Below are 22527 nucleotides of genomic sequence, written 5' to 3'. Positions count from 1 at the left end.
ACCCTTGGAACGCGAGTCCGACTCGCACTTGGCCGCGCGGTTTTTAAAGATGCGTATTTAAATTTAAACGAATATTATACATAATGATTTATGGTCACCCTAATTAGAAGTATTAGAACGTGGTGGTGGCCGGGTGGATATGACGTCCGACTTTCAGTCGCGGGTTCAAATCCTGGCTCGTACCAATGAGTTTTTCGGAACTTATGTACGAAATAATATATCATTTGATATTTTACCACTAGCTTTTCGGCGAAGGAAAACATCGCGAGGAAACCTAGCTGCATACATGACATCTGCGAAGAAATTCAAAGGTGTATGTGTAATACACTTAAATAGCTATATACTTAGTGGGCAAATGATTGCAGTGTCGCATACGCATAGACCTCTATCAAACATAAGATTCCTATTAAGCCGGAAGTAGTCCTCATGTTCCGGCGCTGTTACTCCCGTGTCAAAGCCCGAGCTGCCTGCGCACCGATTCGAGCGCCTCACCTCTCGAGCCTCGAGCCGGCGCCGCGATCGCGATAGATGGCATTCGGGTCGCGCGCCGTATCCGCACGGACGTACGTCGCAGCAGCGCGCATTCACTTTATCGTTAACAATATTCAGCGTTCGTTTTTGTTCAAATCCTTTTCGTGTGCTCTCTTGACGCGAAGCTATTTAACAGATTTTTATTTTACAAATTGATTTATTTATTCTTTCATTATAAAGTTTTTTGTTGACGATGACTTAAAAACAGAGCCGGTGACAAGGGTGATGTGAATTGTGTTGTGTTGTGATTGAGATGTATTGTGCCTTGTGTAGTTCTGGGTAGAATGGGGTATGCGTCGGCTGGCACGGGGCGGGCGGCGCACGAGGCGCTGCTGGCCCGACAGGACGCCGAGCTCCGGCTCATGGAGACGATGAAGAGGAGTCTCCAGGCCAAGATGAAGAGCGACCGGGAATACGCTCTCGCACTCTCCGCGGCCGCTGCTCAGGGCCAGAAGATGGACAAATGCGAGGAACTTAACGGTATGATCTCCTTTGTTGATCTCTGCTCTGAAGCACTTTGCAAAATTCGTCTCTAAGTGTATAATAATAACTCTGGTCCTGAACTGCAGCTTTAAGTATGTTAAGCCCGAGTTAATAGCTGTTATTGCCAATTTGCCAATTAACGCTAATGGACACCGTGACAAAACAGCTGAACGCACGCACGTTATATATTATTTAAATTATGAAGGAAGTCAAGGAAATAAAGTTCCCTGTGAAAGTTTCTTACCGACGTTCGTCACCGCACCGCTACCGTCAAATTTGTTAGAAACTCGTGTAGATCAAGTATAGATGCAAAAGAGGCACATGATTTTTGTTACCACAATTTATATAAGTGTAAGTAGGTAAACGTACGTAGACATAGACACTTTTTAGAGTTCCGTACCTCAAAAGGAAAAAACGGAACCCTTATAGGATCACTCGTGCGTCTGTCTGTTTGTCTGTCTGTCTGTCTGTCTGTCACAGCCTATTTTCTCCGAAACTACTGGACCAATTAAGTTGAAATTTGGTACACATATGTAAGTTTGTTGACAATTATTGACATCGATGTTCTATTACTAAACATCTTAAATGGAAAATCGGCTACAGGTACACCAATTTCTACTAGTTTTTTAAATTACTAAGAATTAGTTACGAGTGCAACTGCGTGGTGTTGCTCTTTTTCTGTCACGGGTACCCTAAATAGTATTTTGTTTCCAGGCTCAGTGATAGCCTCAGCCTGGCGCACCATGACTGAAGAGTGGGAGAACACGAGCAGGCAGATCAAAGCCAACGCCGAGGCGCTGGAGGCGCGAGCGCTGGACCGGCTCACCTCGCTCATGGTGGAGCGGAGGAAGGCCCGCAAGGTCTACCAGGAGGACCACGCTAAGATATCCTCGCAGTTTACACAGGTCAGTTCTCTTAGCCCTTCCTTTGACAAGGTTCGATGTGGCGAACACACATTTCAAAAATATCTAAAAGACACATTTTTGTATTTTGCATATATTTTATTTTTTTGCTTAGGAACAGCTTAGGTTCTAGGTGAAAACCACTTCAGGGTTCCTTCTATTGTATAGGTAGATATTTTATATGGAATTTCTTTATTTTTTAGCTGTCCTAGTCTTGAGTATCTTCTGCCTGACTTTTTTTCTTGTAATCTGAAAATAAGCGTCTCGCGAATTTCGCAGCGATTGACGATGAATATTCTATAATAGAAATCGCCTATCTAGCCATCATTATCCAATTGATTTGATTGCCAATTTAGTTTGATTGTGCGTGAAATTATATCTCCAATTCGAAGGTGTGTAACTTGTGTATTATTATTATTTATTTATTGTTGGGGTGTTGTGGGCCTGTGAGTGTCACGTCGACCAAGCAGTGATCTATTGTGACGGCCCTTTAAAGTTCGTTACTAATGCCCGTTGAGTCCAGAAAATTCCAGATTCTTTGGGCCGTAATGTTCTGTACCTCATAGGGTTGCAGTATGTGCCGCCCTAAGTGGATACTTCTTTTTGACATTAGTGGTCCACAGGAACAGAGAATGTGCATTGCAGTCTCCTCTGATTCCTGGCAGAACCTGCATGTCGCATCCTGTTTCTTCCCAATTCGGAACATGTGTTTGTTCAACTTACAGTGTCCAGTCAATATTCTAGTCACTGCGCAGGTTTTATATCTTTTGAGCCTTAGAAGCTCCTTAGCAGTTTTGCCGTTGAACCCTTTGATTAGAGCGTAACTTGTGTAAGTCTATAGGTCTAGATTTTCACGTTATCGCACGTTAACTGCTTAAAATTAAATTTGTGATATTTTTAACTAACAACTTAGGTATTCGTTTTGGCCTCTCATATACTCAGAATACACATCATACAGTACCTATAAGGAAATCGATATCTATCGTTGCACGGTCGTGTTTATACAGACATTCTCAATAATTCTCGGCCATTTTGTGGCTTGTAACTAAAAATTACCTACACTAACATATGTAATCTGTTGTAGATTTAGTAATCATTTCTATTTAGATTTTTTCATTTTCATTTACATTTAGAAATCTGACCAAGACAAATTCTAACAAAAACCATTAAAAACGGCACATTACAAACTTTAGTTATTAATTAACCAGTTCCTTTGTTAACCTAATGGTTAATCATGAGTAAACTGTCTTTGTCAACGTGCCCACACGCCTTCGATTCAAAACAATAAACTTTCGAACGACACACGACTATGACGACTAATGTCGTAAGCCGATAAACTTATCACCGTGTCGGATCACGTCTAGCTGTCGATAAGTAACTGACTCACCCACTTACGGGTTGCGGTATAAAACCGCTCGTAAATATTTTGTAATTGACAAAGGCTTTTAGCCGTAAAGTTCGTCAACAACTACTGTTTCCATGGCACTGTTTATTTTTTTCCTGTTTTTTTAGCTTCTGACAAGTCACGTTCATGTTGCACAGCACAATCAATTTTTTAAGCCACTTCTAAGCCTAATTCATAAAACTTAGAAAACCTTTGTTAAATTTTGTCCCCTTCTAACAAACACAAATATCAAAATGTCAGATGGGGACAAAACGATTATCAAGGGCTTGTTGTTTTGACGACCGGTCTGGCCTGGTGGGTAGTGACCCTGCCTGTGAAGCCGATGGTCCTGGGTTCGAATCCCGGTAAGGGCATTTATTTGTGTGATGAACACAGATATTTGTTCCTGAGTCATGGACGTTTTCTATGTATTTAAGTATTTGTATAAGTATTATATATATCGTTGTCTGAGTACCCACAACACAAGCCTTCTTGAGCTTACCGTGGGACTTAGCCAATTTGTGTATGAATGTCCGTATAATATTTATTTATTTATTTAAGTGTTTATGTTATGAATAACGCCAAAATATCAGCCTTATCCACATAACTCAATATAATATGGGCCGTTTACCTATCCTAACTGCCAAGGCAATGTCGTAAGTAAGTACACGTACTACACGTAAGATTTCGCTTTTCTCAAAACCACATTTTTTTAAATATAGGTATCTATCTATTCTTTAAAAGTTTTTTTAATTTCATTCAGCAAGTTGTATAAGAAGCTTAGAGATATACCAAGATAAGTCTGGAACGATTAATAGCACACGCCGTGGAAGTGTTGTTTTAAGCGTCACCCTTCTGAAATTATGACGTATAAATAACACTTGCACTGTCAAAATCGTTGCAACTTCATTAGTTTCATGAAACTTAAATCTCTATTGTATATTCCTGTTCTCCGCTCTGTCTCAGATGTTGTTGTAATCACACTGCTCTTGCTACATTTGAATGATTGTGTTAAGTGTTTGACCGTTACGACCGGTTGGGATAGACGCTTAGCACTGTAATTGAAATGTATGTACATTCGAGTCTCATTGGCGCATACGTGGTTTTGAAAAGCACGGGAACTCATTCCCGCCTTGCTTCCTATCGTTGATCTAGTTGCAATACCCTGTTCGCTGTACATAATTAGGTCTGAGGCTAAACTTTGTGAAGGCCAATTTCATCAGCTGTTAAATAGGATTTTCCAACCTGTTTCTAACCGTATTTTTATGTAAGTAGGTTAAGCGATCGCGTTCCATCCAGATAATGATTTATGACGGTAAACGACGCGAGCTAAATTATCGGACTTGGTCATCTGTTGATGATTGGACGATTAAATGCACTAGATATCAGGAACAGTGACACTGATTGTGTTTTGCAGTACATATAGCGTACATTGAAATAAAAATGTTACTTAATACGTTAACTCGGACACATTTACTAAGATCGATTTCATAGATATAACTCATCATAACTCGGGATAGGTTTTCAGAACAAAACCGAAACGTTTGGACAAAACCTTTTCGATATAATACTCAGAATGATTACAACTTTGTGTTCTTTTCTGCTGTCTACCTAGGTACGCCAATCCAATAATATGTATAATCTACATCGAGGTAATTTATTATTTTCTGTTTTTAATTATGTATTACTTGGCTTATTATTATTATTATTGTTGGGGTGTTGTGGGCCTGTGAGTGTCACGTCGACCAAGCAGTGATCTATTGTGACGGCCCTTTAAAGTTCGTTACTAATGCCCGTTGAGTCCAGAAAATTCCAGATTCTTTGGGCCGTAATGTTCTGTACCTCATAGGGTTGCAGTATGTGCCGCCCTAAGTGGATACTTCTTTTTGACATTAGTGGTCCACAGGAACAGAGCATGTGCATTGCAGTCTCCTCTGACTCCTGGCAGAACCTGCATGTCGCATCCTGTTTCTTCCCAATTTGGAACATGTGTTTGTTCAACTTACAGTGTCCAGTCAATATTCTAGTCACTGCGCAGGTTTTATATCTTTTGAGCCTTAGAAGCTCCTTAGCAGTTTTGCCGTTGAACCCTTTGATTAGAGCTTTCGAGTGTTCTTGTCCTTTGACGAACTTCCACCAATCGATTGCTCTCGTTTTTTCTATGTTGCTGAGCAGAGAGTATGCATCCCGTTTTGTGATTCCACAGAACGGTTCTGGGCCGACCAGGGGTGTGTCTGCGCCCTTTCTAGCAAAGTCCGTCCGCTTCTTCGTTTCCGTTAATGTCGGAGTGCCCTGGTACCCATCTAAGTATGACTTTGTTGGAGTTAGCCAGTGCATTTAGGTTTGTTTTACAGTTCTGGACTAGTTGTTACTAGTCAGTACTTGGCTTATTTAATAGAAGTTTTCTAGTTAAATATATCGACTTTTTAACAATTGGAGTTGCTGTCTACAAATTTTAATTGTTACAAAACATAGTGTCCTGAATTTTATTCTTACATACAATATTCAAGCATGTTTATCATAGAATCATAGCGAATTGCAAGGTTATAATTCCCGGTTGCTCGCTAATCGGGCTTATTGCCAATTTTTGGCAGCGTGGTGTAAATAAAAATGCTTTAATAACTGGATCTGCTTGCTCAAACTCTCATCTTTCTTGCGTTTGAAATTTGAATCTTATTCTGCCCCGTGAAAGGCTGCTTTTTTAGTTACAAAATAAATCACATACGAGATTGTAAAGTTTGCGTTCGCTCTTGAAATCGCGACGCTGCCCTAGTATTCCGAATGCTCATTTATAATATGTATTATACAACAGATGTTGGCTCTGAAATATTTACATGTTGTAAGTTGTTCCAGTATCTAACAGCGTTTAATGTGCGGTTCTTCGTTTGTTTGAAGGTGGTTTTAGGATCTCGCGTTACGAAGGTACATACAATAAAGGTTCATTTATTTACTAGAGTTCATTTATTTACTTGTAAACTGGACCAAATATCGAGTAAAGTATTCTTGAATAATCTGGCGCCGCGCCGGTCATTTAACTCTAGGTTTCTTTTAAATGCTCCATTAGAATTGTCATCGAGTGTAGCGGGCTATAGTCATTTGTATGTAGGGAATGCACTTCAGTTAATGAATGACTGACATTAGAGTCCGCAGTAAAGACCTCCTGGAATGCGTGGGCCTATCCTCGTGGAATGACAATGGCTGCAGGTCATTGTCTGGTTCAACATGAAAATTTAGCGTGACACGCGTAGTTTAGATGTTAGAGAACAAAGAAATACTTATCTCAGTAAAGCAGCACGGTTTCGAGTAAAAGATGGTTGGTTTTAGATAAAAAATACCGACCACTATACTTTGTGTAAACCAATTACAAGGCAAATTTACCGTAATATCTTAAAAAGGAAAGCTTAGCTGAGATTGATCGGTAAACAAAGCTGCCCAGACATAACTGCATCCCAGTTTAAAAATATCCTGTCTTGCCGGCGCTTTCGCTCAGGTATACTAGGTGTTCACGAGTTAGAAAAGGATACAAGACACGCTATGATCTCCGTAAATGAGTCGGATAAAGTGCCGGGATTGGCTGCAGCACCTGTCACCGTTCATTGGCCTGCGCCGGCGCGTGCACCGACGTCTTACATGTTTTTATTGCAGTGCCATTATTTCCACTAGCTTTTTGTTGACAAATTTATCTTAGATTTCCGAAGTTGATTGTATACTCTTGCCGAGTAATCTACTACCTTGTATTGTAAACGTATTTAACTATGAACCGAACATCAAATAACGAAATACCTAAAATCATCATAAATAACATAATTCGGATTTCCTGCTCTACCTTTACATGTTTTCACACTTTTCAGTACTTACTGACTGCACTAACTCAATTAAGTAATGTTTATAATTGTCTAGGCCGTTTTTTTGGAAGTTAAGATTCATAGTAGGTACTTATGTATACCTAAGGGCGGGAGCACTTGCTCACCGAAATCAGCATTTAGTGAAATGGATCTGTCGAGGATGACTATAAAATGAACAACGGAACTCTCTTAATTATATAAACACTTATTCAATCCATGTTTGGGCTAATTACATAGAGTAAGCTAAATAAGAGTAATAACATTTAGGTATTAGGTACAATAGGTACAGTCGAAGGCAAAAAAGGGAAGGGAAGGGAAATATATCGATCCGGACAAATGGCTCAAAAATATGTGAACACAACTTTATTGTCTAAGGTGTAAGAACGTACACATATTTTTGAAACTTTGGAAATGTATATATATTTATGCCCTTGACTGTACCACGAACATGACCAATCAATAGAGCAAATTAAAAAAAAAAATGAAATTTTAATTGTTTGTCGTTGTGTTAAGTCAGTTCTTTTTATTAATAACTATCGCGTGAGTTTTATCTAATCCTGTACCTAATTTGCAAATTTAAGTTCGACGTCTCTAAATAGGTACACTAAAACTCTAAATAGATATAAAGATCGGCTACCTACTTATGAAATACACGTGCAATAAGCAATAACAACGCGACAACTTTGGATTTCCCCTCGCCCAACTTCCAAACAGTCTTATTTACCGCATGACTTTTTAAAGTAATACGAAATATCTTGACTCATAACGTCAAACATTCTATGAAGTTAAATCTGCATCGATAGTGTAATACTGAGTATACATATGAATGTGTCGGCGGCCGATCGTAATACCCGCCCGATCGTAAAGTTTTAGTGTAATATATGTTTTGACGAATACGAACGAACCTTCTTTAGGTTGCTTCAGATGCCCGAAGTGTCCAGAAATACGTTTCTCGGTCGACGCAGGGAACGAGGCAATGATTTTCACATTTCACGATATGCCTAGGAATTTCATGATCTTGGCGGGTATTACGAGCAGCCGCTGACCTGATAACACTGATGTTAATGTGTCAGTCAATGTTCTGGATTCCGAGTAGTTCTAGCGGACGTAGCCCAGTTACTTCGTGGCAGAGATCGAGTAACCCATCCGTGGTCGAGAAATGTGAGATCTAGGCCAACTGTCTCCACTTCCCTATTTCTGGGAAGCTGCTACACTTGTGTGTCCATTTCAAATTATGATAAGTTTTTCATTTCTTGGCCATTTGGCTGCTGTGGGGTTGTGGACCTCATCGATTGCGAATCCGGTGGTGTGATGGGGTCGGATGGCTTATGGCGCGGCGGGATGGACCATAAGCCAATCGACACCACTACCCTCTCTATACGCTGGCCCATCTTAGTGGGCCACTATTATGATGATCTATCGTGTGGCGGAGCCATTAGGCTTCGCTCAACGCCCGAATGTATAAATATTATGCTAACTATACAAGCAAGCACTGAACCTTTATTGATCCGTAGTTATTCTTCTCACCTTTAGAATGTCTTTTATTTTAAAAATAAGTAATTTCTTACTTAAATTGATTAGTTTGAGATCATAGTCACCCATTGACACTCGACACTCCCTGAATTTTTAATGACCTCAAACACGGACCTTCAATGATTTGCGATGTGTCATGTAAAGCTAAGGTAGATTTTCACAATACCTTGACGCATGGTTCCTCTCACGTTTTATGCGTCAAGGATTGAATTTCAAAAGAGTAGTGAGCAAACATTCTTAACGATAGTCAGATATTCGTTATTCAAGTAGGTATTACTATATAACTAATACTAATATTTATTTTCTGTACTAAAAGAAAAATGAGAAAACCAAAACGAACCATGAACTTGTTAAAGGTTTAAATATCATAAAAGTAGAGTATTAAACCGCAAATTACATTGTAAGCTTATGAGCTGGATTCATCTCTGTTCATCCATGTAGGCCGAGTGAGATCTGAGAAGCAATTAGAACAAACTGCCGGTTTCAAATGAGTCCTGCTATTTCTGTAAGTAAATGAATAGGCGATTGTATACTTTATTTTCTGTATACTTTTGAAGACAGCGTTTAATTTTGATTTGAGTCTTAGTAGCTGGAAGTTCTATAAATTATTTTTCTCAACTCAAACGTATCCGAAAATTACGTCTAGTCAATGATGTGTTTATGATTTAACTAATAAACTGCGAAACGTCGCGGTTCGATCGTTCAGAAAAGAATCGAAATAACATACCTAGAGATGGATACCCGAGAGCGGGTATTTACCCGGTATATACCCGATATTTACCTACCCGCGGGTAAATACGCGGGTATTTTCGTTTTTCTTCTTAATTTGATGCTTATAAATAAGATTAATTTAAGTGATTTTTTGTAATGTTACATAAAATGTATGTTCAAATTAATTACGAAAAGGTTGTAATGAGGTGATGTTCGATTTTAACATATTTTAACATAACATTTGAGTACGGGTGCAATCTGTGGTCACCGTATTACTTTTTACATTCTTATAATATCGAGAAAGTCCAGAAACGATGCCTCAAGCTTCTATCGTACCGCTATAACCGAGATCGTATACGCCAGGATTACGTTACGACGAACGTCTGCTCGTATTCAATGTTTACTCCCTAGAATCACGTCGTCTTCTTCATGATATGCTATTTCTCCACAAAGTTCCTCACTCTAAAATTGGCTCCCCCAATCTACTGTCCCTTGCTACATTTAATACCCCCGGTTTTAGGTCCCGAGCTCCAAAGACTTGCTCTACAAGTGTACAAAAATAGCACTTCATTTCACAACCCTATTGTAAGAATGTGCCGTCAGACAACGACATGGTATCCAAGCATAGTCATATTGATATTTTCAACTCAAAATTTGCAATCTTTCGAAAACAGGTTATGGAAGTTCTTTGCCATCGATCACCATTACATTAGGTTTTTATTATCTTATATATGTGTGTGTGTTTCAGTCTCATTTTAATTAAATTTTTATTCTAATATAATGTATTTTGGTTCATTGCTTTATTTTTCCTCGCGACGACATTTTTTTTATTATTTATCAAAATTATATTAAAAATTCCTTAATTACAACTGCAGGTTTCACTAAACCGTGTCATTTTAAATGACATACACACTAATTACAACCACTAACTCTGTTTATATCTTCATTGCACTTGTTACACAAATCGACATGTACAATAAGAAATGAATCTACCCGTCCATTTGGGTACATACGGGTAAATACTGGGTATTTACCTGGGTGGGTAAATTGGGTAAATACCTGCGACCCATCTCTAAACATACCTCTAATTTCTCAGCCTCTGGTTTAATTCACATACTACATAATTCATAAATCCATCATAAAATGTTGTGCTGCGTTTGACACATTATTGATTGGATTTGAATTTGGCAAACAGCCACGTGTTTCTGCGACACGGCATTACATTATTTTAGTACTCTATTTTGATAAAAACTAACTAACCGATAGGTATATTTATCGTGAACATTCTCGTGTCGTTACCTTGGGCCTTCGTTTCAGTTCCTCATTTGCTGGTATACTTTCGTTGCAAATTCGAGAAGGCTATAGAATACAATAAAAACATAATGCTTGTCTTGCAAAATGGTATTGGTACCTAATGCTTGTGTGAACGCTCATGTAAAAAGTCATATTTTTATGTGAAAAATGAATGTCTCGGAGAGTCTATCCCGGTTTTTTGGTTGACACCGATAGTCAATGGTCCCTCTTCCTCTAGTCCTCCTGACCTGTCCTTTGCTTGCATGGTAAAAAAAGAGATATCAGCTGATATTAAGTTAAACAGCCAGCAGGCTAGCCAGCCTGGTTCGATGCGACGTCACATCTCATTGTTATTGCGCAAGATCGAACCGTCTCATTAGTGGGCCGGCCGCGCGGGGAAAGTGAAATCAGTCGATGAGTGAAAGTCTCCCATCACCGTTATCTAATTTTGATAGTTCAGCAACAGGTTCGCGTGACGTCACACCTGTTCGGGTTGCGGATGTTACAGCGATTAACTAACGTCGAGGATAGTCTTGACATTGAAAGTTTCCAACTGGCCGTGGTTATTTTGTCTTTGTAGTCACCACACTAAATTGTGCAATTGTGTAAAATAATAAAACAATTTTTAACTTTTAGTGCCCTTGCGATTTGCTATCCAAGCAAGTACTTTGTAAAATGCTCATAGCTAAAATGTACCTATAGGTAAATTTGGTAATTAATTGTTATTGCACACGTCAGCCAACAAAAAATTGGAGAGAGAAAATATATGATTCTACGTCATCAATGTCATAAATATAAATCAAGTAAGATGAGGTTTTTGAATAAAGTGCTTCCTACCCATCTGCTAATGGTGGCCTGGTGGCAATGCACAAGAATCTGAAACCTTAATTTGAGGACTAGTTAGTGTAAGAGTAAAAACACCAGAGCACCATTTAAAGTTTAAACAAATATTTATTATGGAATCACAAAATATGAGAGTTTAGTCTTGGAAAGTACGTGGCGTGGTACAACGCCCAAAACCGATCTACAAGATGGAGGACGCTCCTAGTGATGTGTCATTCCGGTTGTCGTAGTGATGTGAGGACCGATAAATGACGATGCCGCCTTTTATTAGCTAAAGTAGCCCCAAAAATTAAAATACAATAACTGCAGCAATTTTAACTTTTACCTTAAGGCAAAAGTATCTAATATAATAGCTTATTAGTTATAAAATGAAATTTAAGAAGCGAAAAAAATTTCGCCATTTGTAAGTTTTATTGCAAAATATATTATATTATAAATAACGTAACATGATAAGTATGAGTCAGCAAAATACAATTCCTCAATAGTAAATTATGCATTGCAATTGAATGCATACGTAAGTTTATCGTGAACAAAGAGGCTTTATCTACCACATTCCAAGCACAGTTGTTCCAAACGGTTATCCGTCAGGACTCCCTTTTACCACGGCAAATATCAAGGCTGCGTCTGACTAGATAACAAGTGCAACACAACACAAGTGTGCTGGTTTCATTATTAATGATTCATTTTGAGAATTTTAAATATAAAAGATTATTTAACATATTAATGTTACGGTGTAACCGGGTATGACCCCGCCTAAAAAATATAGGTACTTACACCATTTTTGCAAGACAGAAAATTCAACCACAAAAAATATGTCACAATATGTATAACTGTGCGTTTAAAAAAAAAGACTGTCATTGACTATTAATTATATCAGAGTACCATGAGTGTTTAAAATATCTTAGGACATTCTAATCTTGCGACGAGGTTTATTAATAATATTATATATAATTGAGTATTGACAATCTATTAATATCTGAGTTCACGGGCACATCACAATTCACCACACTGTCACTATTCATTATATGAAGATATTTTTCTATAACGTTTGCTTTAGCTTTCCGATGAAAGACATTTTCATGTCCTTCACAACATGTAATGTCTTGCTTTTTTCTTTTCTTAGATCGGTGACTAGTTTGATCGTTCCTAAATTCTGGTGGACTGTCACAGTTCAGTTGACTCCCATCATTTCTATTTATCCTTCATTCTTATCGTTATCGGCCTCCACATTATTGTTGTTTCCTATAATCTGTAGTCGTGTTCTATTCTTTTGATCGTCAAATTGTTCCCGGTCCGGTTCGTCAAAATGAAAAAATATTCGGTCCGTTGTTTCAAATGCGATCGAGTAAATGAGTGATAGTTGTTGGCTGTAGCTGTTTTATTTGAGATTGTTTCTTCGAGACGGCAAATCCAGTTAGCAGTTTTTCCCATGTTCAATGAGGTTATTTGTTATCATCTTTAGGCCATATCATTGCCTATCCGTTATGACATCATTATTTTCTTTTGAAGAGCCTTGCTTAAGGCACAATTTTAACCTTTGTTCTTTGGTATATCTTAAACTGTAGACGTTTACCAAAAAACATGTACGTAATATCTTGCGTTTGTAGCAAAAATAATAAGGTGACAAAATATGTTATGGATAAAATAAAAAATTTTGCGAAACTCATGAATTTATGACCTGATATTTTTTTAGATAAATTAATAATTTGCTACATACAATACAATAAATATAATAATAATATGTTATTAGTAAGCAATTGATATGCTGTGCCCTTACAGGGTCCATGTGAGACATTGTATATTATAATTTACATCTATACTGTACCATGGTTGCAATAAAGAATTATGAATTATGAAAAAAAAATTATGAACTTTCCAGCATTGTTCCAGTTTTAAATTCATACCTGCTGTTTCGCGGTTGCTATGTACTAATATCATTTCGCAACCATGCGGTATGTAATGAATATCCAGGTAAAATAAAATACATACGTTAATGGAGTAGTAAATAATTTAATTTGTATAATAAAATATCTATAACCTTGATTTCCCTTTATCTTAGCCGCTTAAACTATTCTAACTCTGTTCCGGCCAGTCGGCCATATTCATTCACTTATGCCTCCCACTTTTGAAGCGATTGATCCGAACTTCCCAGAAATGAGACCGTGAAGCAATTTGCAGGCTTTATCGATCGTTCGTTAATGTATTCTGTTTCGTCTTCGGTGATATGCAGTCAATTGCCTAAGGCCTGTACTCACTACAAAGAATCGTCTGACAACTGTCTCAATTTTTTTTGAATATTGTTGATATACCCAAATTACAGATCGTCATATCAGCTGATACCTAATCTTCCGCGTCTGGGCAATGGCCTCCCACTCTACCCTGCGATCTTGATCAGATCCTCGGCCCACCTTAGCCAGATTTGGCTTTTCTTGACTTGAGGTCCTATATATGTACCTATATATAGTATTGCCCCTTCGATGGGGCAGAGGGCGTCTACAGTGGCTTTCCATGCCGATAGCATTGAGATTCTTACTTGCTTCCACTCCAGATAAGGAAGCAGCAAGAAATATAGCCTGAAAAAGTGATTCTATGAATATGTCATTATGATTAATGTTTACGATGAGATCGATAAGAAACATATTGTGTGGTGGACTGTGGACACTCACCTTTACTCGGACTTTGAGGTGCCGCAAGCCAAGCCGCTGTTTACTTATTTTGAAGCAACAGCAACCGAACTCGCGCCGCCGACGGTCGCTTGATGGTCGCTCGTTAGAGCTTCTTCCAGACCTGTTATTTGCGTCTGACCGCCTCTATCAACCATACTTCTGTAAAACTCTTATCTCACTCCGTCTTACACTATTAAAAGCGACCTTGTTTTGTGTCTAATAATGTTTATATTTGGATGTAGCATAGTTATAAGATGCGAGGTGGATAAAGCGAGTGCTGTACGTGTATCTTTTATCTTGAATTCGCCGCTTTTATGTTACCTTAAATTATCCTTTGTACTTATTGCAGCTGTCTATAAAGATTGGTTACCGCTATGATTACGTTCATATCATACCTAGGTATTATGGTGATCTATATTTTGACGGGGCATTTCGAAAGTTTACTTGGGACTTGGACTTGGAGTTTAAAACTACAGTCCACTCTTATTTCACCACCTAAACAACACCTGAGACCAGCGAAGATTTTACATGGTCTTGGCGTCTTGGTAAGGTACTAATTAATATTGGTGATAGGTACTGTAATTTCTTAGGTTTTAGATTTACATCTCGATTTCACTACGTTTCTATTTGACTGATGAGAAAACGAGATATTTCGTAAGTATGAATATTATGAATGTAATGTGAACATCTCTATCCATCCCCGAATTATTTCCTTAGCAAACTCTCACAAAATGACACAAATGAAGAAAGAAAAAACCGGCCAAGTGCGAGTCGGACTCGCGCACGAAGGGTTCCGTACCATTACGGAAAAAAACAGCAAAAAAATCACGTTTGTTGTATGGGAGCCCCATTTAAATATTTATATTATTCTGTTTTTAGTATTTGTTGTTATAGCGGCAACAGAAATACATCATCTGTGAAAATTTCATCTGTCTAGCTATCACGGTTCATGAGATACAGCCTGGTGACAGACAGACGGACAGCGGAGTCTTAGTAATAGGGTCCCGTTTTTACCCTTTGGGTACGGAACCCTAAAAAGAGACTGTTGTGGAAGTGAGAATTCTAGAGAAAGATTTTTTTTTATGATGTAGGCAGGCGTTTGACCACGATCCCACCTGATGGTAAGTGATGATGCGGTCTACGGACGGTGGAGCACGCTTACCTATGAGATACCTATTAACTCTTGCCTTGAAGAGCCCCAGATTGTACTCATGCGGAAACACAGACTCGGGCAGGGCGTTCCACTTTCGCATAAGAAATGTACAAATACAATACAAATACAAATCGTTTATTTACCAAATATTTTACAAATTGACATCACAGGTTGAACTTAACAAAAAAAATTAGATTTTACAATTGAGCTAATATCCATCGGCCCCAAACTAGGCGCAGCCTGTATCTCGGGAACCGGGGAGGAACCGGGTATGTGGAAGCAAAACGCTTCGTGCGTATTATTGGAGTTCCTCCCATAATGAAGCGATGCCGGAGTGTCGTTTGTCTTGTAGTCCGATGGTAAAAATGGGACGAAGGAATAAGGTTGTGCAAGTTGCACAACCTTATTCCTGCCGAGGAACTCCTCGGCACACTCTCCGAAATGTATCCTATAAAAGATCGACAAGCTGGCAACCTTGCGACGATGCTCCAGACTTTGGAGCCGATCATTCGTCAGATTGCTGTGTGATGATTCTCTTGGCCCTATTTGTAATCAGTACATTAGTACCTATAGCTATTAAAATATGTTTTTACTTATATTTTACTTACCTTGTAACGATATGTTAATAGACTTATGTTTTATATGAACACCTGCACAATGCACGTACGAATGAAAATAAATCAAACCAATAAATACAATGAAATACGAGTAAAATACTAATTGACTGTTATAACCAAATTGATTGTTAATTATAACCAGCACTACATCATCAGTAATCATAACAACACGTACCATTATTGCCGTACAAATGCCACGTCCACATATCTAAGGCCATATATATGTCTTATCAGCGCTAGTCGCACGGAATTAATCGTAAGCGTGACAGACAACAGAAATAGACATTCGCGGGCATTCGTCGGTTCGTCCTCGCGGTAGCCTTCCTAAACATTCTTCTAGAATATTAAACGATACCTAGTTTTAAGTGGTTTTCACTCGGATCTGGTGATAGGACTGATAGGTGCCAAAAATATAAACATTACGCTTTAACACAAAAATTTTAAAAATAACCAAAGGTTAGTTAATGTCGCGATGCAAATGTCTCAAAAAATGTCTTTATTTGATAGACAACGTAGTCATAGAACTTTACGTTTTGCGTTAATGAATACATTTCAGAAGAAAATAGAAAATTATTTTTCCTTGACTTTTTACGCCAAGTACACACTTATTTACCACAGACTTAATTATAATCTAATTTCAAATACATAAAATATACTTAGGTAATACCTACCTTTCTAAAATTCGGTAGCTAAATCTTTCAATTAGTTTAAAGGGGACAAACTTCTTAATTTTAAATAATGCGTGATCTGTGTAAGCAGCTCATAGTCAGTCTCTGTCATAATCAAAAATAAGTTTTTGTTGTCAAAATCATTGTCTAAACCCTGAACCATAATGATGTAGAATCTGATGTTGTTATTAATTCGTCGAGATACGTCATCGTCTATTAAGTCACTTTAGACCGGTTATACGAAACGAATAGGTACGTTTCAATAAATGCATGAAGCATCAAGCTATATCATGTTGCTTAAATTTTATTGTTTTAATCATTAGGTAGTAGGTAGAGTTACAATAGCTATTTGTATTTTGTAATAGCGTGTTTTTTGTTTATTAATTTTTACTTAATTTAATTCAGACTCCTTAAGATGTAACCGCGTTTAGGAAGTAAAGCAGCCTAAAAAGTAGCCCAGTAAGAGTTGTCTGCCTGCACTAATTAGGACCTAAATTTTTAGGATGCTAGTTAGGACGACTGAATTAAATAAGGTTTGTGAAGCGGTTCTGCTTACTGGTCAAGTTTAAGCCGTCGCTGCGCTTGTTTACCACCATCATGGTGTATAAAAAAACTTGTCTATTCTGTGCCCTGGCTCTTGGCCGAGGCGGTGCGTTTCTCGGAACGCGATGTCGCACTGCTCTAAATAGTTCGTTGCACTGTCCGGCCGCAATAAATAAGTTACTACTACGGACATAAATTGCGGTACTAAATAGACGGTAAAAATAGGTACTTAAACTTCCCTGTAAAGTTGTTAGTTAGTTGTTGTTAGAATTTAACAAAATAAACAACTACGGCAACTCGGGCGAGTTATTCAAAGTTTTGCTGCTGAAAGACCTGAAAGTATATTTTCATTAACCTGCAAGTCTTGATTTGATTATTAATATAACCACTGTGTTGAAAGAGGCATTTATAAAATGTAAGGTTGATTTATCTTTCTGTACTTTCTGAGTAAGTCTTAGAGGCAATTTCTTTAAATTACATCCTCCATTCCATTGGTCTATGAAGAGTGCGGCGCAAAGATTACAGGCACTGGACGGAAACGTGCGGCAAAGATTGGGCACTAAATAACTAGCTAGTGACCAGAACGTACCGATGTCGTATATTTAGTAACTGACGCGAATTACATTAATAACATTAATTGCACACTAAAATAGTTTGGCGCAAGACGCAGTTTCATTTCGGGAAGAAAAGGGGGCATTCCACAAAAGGGTCTACTTTGTCGGGAACGTGACTCACGTGACGCGTATGTACCTACATATTGTACATATGACAGGTTGGCAGCTACCTTAATAACTTGCATTGTATGATATACCGTTAAATTGAAAAGCTAAGTTCTCAAACGTTATCATGCCAAATATCGGCTTCATAGCTTAATCAGAAGTGTTAAAAAATAGCGTCACTGGAATGCCTCTGATTTACACAATTCGATGAAAAACTATATCTACTCCTGCTTACTTGGAATTGTGTCAGCAAATTTAAGGTTGAAGAAAGGAGGAAGAAAATGTCGAACTACCCGTTAAGTTCCTGATCGGGAAAGTTTGGGAAATAAATAACCACCAGAACTCACCCGTCGAAACCTTAGTATACTCGTACCTATTTGAAATAAGCTTATTGCAAACACTTACTTTTAGGGCTGGATGAAGATATGATCGTTGATCATTATATCTATCGATCACGCGCCCCGGATGTTTGTAAATGATTCGGATTCGTGACAAGAACATTGACCATTACATACGTTGGCTCTGTTTATAAACAATTATTTACAACACGATGATGCTGATATTATTATTTACAACAACTGAATCGTGACATTCGTGACATATCATTTCATTTAATTCGTATTTTATAAGTACTAGAAATAAAGTTTTACTAATGCTGTAATTATGTAATTCGACATGCTGATACAGACCAAAAAATTTAGTGCGATAGAATAAAAGTTTCACTTTAATAATCAAAATTTTGCTGAAAAGTGAAAGAATGGTTTGAAATGTGAACGTATTAGGTACAACCAAAAGTAAAAATCGGTAAAAATCTCGCAATGTTTTACTTCATTCGTTTAAGTTAAGGTACTACTCAAAGCGGTAGCAAATTATTACGCCATAACATATTGCTAGTTTTTAATGTTTTCATCTATGTACTTACTATCACTCTGGGGCATCGATTATTTAATTTGGTACTAGCATTATACTTACCTACCGACACTCTACACTACTATTTATTTCTGATGTACATACCTACCATAATCCACATAATATTTTTACGTAAACTTAGAGATCTGTTTTTCAGAAGTTTATTTTGGCTAGTCATAAAATAGCAATACTGTGAAGCTGTAAATCTTGTACGAATTTCCCGTGCAATTGCAATATTGTTATACATTACTTTTAAAATCTTAAACGTAACTAATCAAAACACAAAAGCCACGTAGCGGAAAATAATCCATCATATTTTTTTAGATACATTTGCATAATATTTTTGGTTATTTCTCAGAAATGTCTCTAACGATTTTGATAAAATTTACAATATAGGGGCATATGAAAACGACAATTCTATCAAACTAGGGTACATTTTAAAATTAATTGTTTGTCCGAGTTTTCGCGGTACACCGGTGGGCATTAAATTGTAATTGTTTCTGATTCGATTTAATTTTCAAACGAGGGCGAAAAATCGACCCATCTAGGTTTTATTGTTGGTAAGTTTCGCTTTTGAGTGTTTTCAAATAAGTAATTCAATAATTATAATATACATTAATTGGTGTGTGCATGTGTAGTCCCCAATCCGCATTGTGGTAACATGGCCGCATATATTGCCACGTGCAGTGAATGGGACGTAAGAAAAGTATATATGGTCGTGATAATGATACAATCATTGATGATATAAAGTCTAATTTCACAAATTTTCGAATGAATGCCTGCACAAAAATAGCAGTATGATAGACTTTTTCCGCTACTGTAAAAAAATCTTATCGTAACAGATGCTTATCGACACAGTTCATGATATAATACTGCAACTTCAGAAAATTGTTATTTATTTCTTTCATACTAATGACATAATAAACTGAAGGTTGTTGTCTGTGGGCTGTGGGAATCCGTCTCGTGCTGGACGAGCAAGTTCCGCATTATGTTTACAATTAATTAAAATTACATCATTTTCCACAATAACATCACATCACCTAGTTACTCACATTTCGTGCACTGGTTGAGTTTGTGTTGGCAAGTCATGACAATAACATTTAGGCGAATCTGGGACAGTTGGTCAGATGATACAAGCGATCTAATCTTGTTTTAAAATAAACTACAAAAAAATGTAGTATTTAAACACAATCAATCGTAATATATAGTAACCTGCAAAGATGTGGTGGGTCATGTTTCCTATCGGGATATTCAGAATTGCATGAAATCTTTCAAATTTACAATAATTTTAAGAACCCAGGGAGTCTGCCCTAAAGTAGATCTTGCATTTTTAGAGGGTAAATTTTGATATGATTACTCGAGAAACCTCCCATACAATAAAAAGTAGTGTTGGGTGCAACTGACTCAATATTCTTCTTCTTTTCGTGTCGAGGTTCATTTTTTCATAGTCAGTATTGGAATAAAATGAAGTGATTTCTTTATACAAAGTGACACTATACTATATTTTCATTCTCATATCATATCACATGCTATTGAGCAAACAGTAGAACGTTTCTGGTTGTCAGTTGGCATGGTTGCCCAGTAATTGCAGGGTCAACGGTGGGGTCAATTGCCAATTTCCTTTCAGATTGCCACCGTCTAATTGCTTACTTGAGATCTGGTATGCCGGAATCATGATTATGATTAATTATTAAGGCGACCCATTTAGCACCTTGGGTGTGATTAGGGTTTGCAATATCGGTCCGAATATTTCGGATAATTAAAAATGAAACCAAAATATTTATTCCAAGTAATATAATTCGTAAATCTAGCGCTAAAATAAGCGTGGAGTTGATAACGGCGGAGATGCTAGAGTGCCATAATGCGAAGTTTCAATTTTTTTTTGCGTAAATCAGCAGAACTATGGAAAAAAGTACCACCTAGGGCTATAGAAGTATTAAGGGTGCTACTAGAACTCTCATAAAACGGTGAGATGCTAGTTTCAGAGACACCTTATGGGATGCTTTGAGATCGCATTCTCATGCAGAGTAACAATATCCTGAATGCAATTTTTTATTTTGTTATTGGTGATTATTAGTTTTAGACAAAGTCCCTGTTTTTTTTTCATAGTAATTATTGCTTTTATTGCTAGAACCCCAGCACTGTGGATTATACCTGTTGAAATAGGTGATGAAAAGGAAATGGAAGTCGGCACAAAACATCCATATTCTATTTGTTGATTTTGCCAAAGTATAATTATGTCAGAGAGACACTGTCTAATTTTGCAGTGCTTTAAAAAGTTTAAAATGTAAACAGGATGAGTGTAAAAAGCTTGCAATGCAAGCAACAGCCAAATTTGAACTAGTCACTGGTCTGAAACAAGGAGCCGCTCTTTCGCCAATGCTGATCAACTTGGCACTCGAATACATCGTCCGAAAATTGTTTATGTGTGATGGGTCATGTGGCAGTGTAGAGTTGAACGGGAAACATAAGATCATTGGATTATGCTGATGACTTGGGGCTATAGGCTCAAAACAAAAGCGACCTGGAGGCCATGGCTAGGATCATAGAGTAGGAAGGAGAGAAGATTGGTCTCAGAATCAACCACCAGAAGCAATCTGGAGGCCATGGCTATAGGATCATAGTAGTGGCAGTGGCGCAGAACAGGACAGAATGGCGTTCTCTTGTTTCAGAGGCCAATATTCTTTTTGGGTCACTGATCCAGTGGAGTAAGTAATTATTGCTGTTAGCATTTCATTGCTACTGGATTGATAAAGACTGAATGTACGAGTAGACGAATGAACACGAGGTGAGGCACTAGATGTATTTCCAACTAGGCACCAGTGAATCCAGATAATTATAAACCCTCCTTATTAAGTACGGTTTTAAAGATAACAGTAATATGTTAGATTCAGATTATTTATTTGCGTAAAGTATATGTACATGAATGTTTAGCTGTTATAGTAATCATTTAAAATTAGTTGGGTTAAGGTCTTTGTATGAAAACATAGTTAAAAACGTTATTTCTGTGTTATCTAAAATATCCGTTTATTCGAATATTTTGAGTTGTATTATTCGAATATTTTCGGATATTATTATTGGCGGATATATTATTCATATCCAAATATTCGGATTGCAAACCCTAGGTGTGTTCAATGCTTTCATGAAAAGTACGTGTACTTTGCCCGTCCAACCGTGATCAATGTGCCTATGGATGGTATAGAAAGGATGCCAATTTCTTATGACAGAATTGTTGCAAAAGTGACCGCTTTCAGCTTTAAATAATAGTACCTAATCTCTCCGGTGGCGCTAGTTAGGCTCTGGGACATGAGTATAACATGAACCATATAAGGCAACAAATAACCCGACCAAATTACGTAGGTTTTGGTAGTATTTCGGTGTATGGTGGCGCCGCCTAATTACTGTTTTTTGATGGACACTATTCATACATAGAGATTTGGCTCCTTTATATAGTCTCCATGAATGTGCCTCTCAAGACAGTCCACAGAGATTAAAAAAACGTTTCATGTTCATGTTCATTTCATGAAGTGCTTTTCGATTTCGAGGCAGATCTAGAAAGTAAAAAAAAACCCGCTAGGATACCTTGTTCTGTAGTGAAATTATTTTCTTACCATTCTGGCTTCATCATCAGATCTTGTCGGAAGAAGTACATATGTATTGTAGGTACCTTCCGTAAAACCTTACTCAAATATTGGAAGGAAATTAGTTATAACATATAATTTTCATC

At 37.6% G+C, this 22527-nt stretch overlaps 1 protein-coding gene across 1 annotated transcript in view; it reads left to right on the top strand.

The window, feature by feature from the left end:
* The first annotated feature begins 537 nt into the window (after window positions 1-537).
* Window positions 538-22527, top strand: part of LOC134750835 (tyrosine-protein kinase Fer) — a 79344-nt gene continuing 57354 nt past the window's right edge. Inside the window, exons 1-2 of the mRNA XM_063686108.1 lie at window positions 538-1011; window positions 1729-1919. Coding sequence (XP_063542178.1) covers window positions 816-1011; window positions 1729-1919 — 387 coding nt within the window. The 5' untranslated portion in view covers window positions 538-815. The remainder of the gene's footprint in view (window positions 1012-1728; window positions 1920-22527) is intronic.

The sequence above is a fragment of the Cydia strobilella genome, chromosome 2 (genome assembly GCF_947568885.1).
Source record: "Cydia strobilella chromosome 2, ilCydStro3.1, whole genome shotgun sequence".
In the NCBI taxonomy this organism is placed as follows: domain Eukaryota; kingdom Metazoa; phylum Arthropoda; class Insecta; order Lepidoptera; family Tortricidae; genus Cydia; species Cydia strobilella.
Note: the sequence above shows the minus strand (reverse complement) of the source record. Positions and strands in the feature narration are given on the sequence as shown.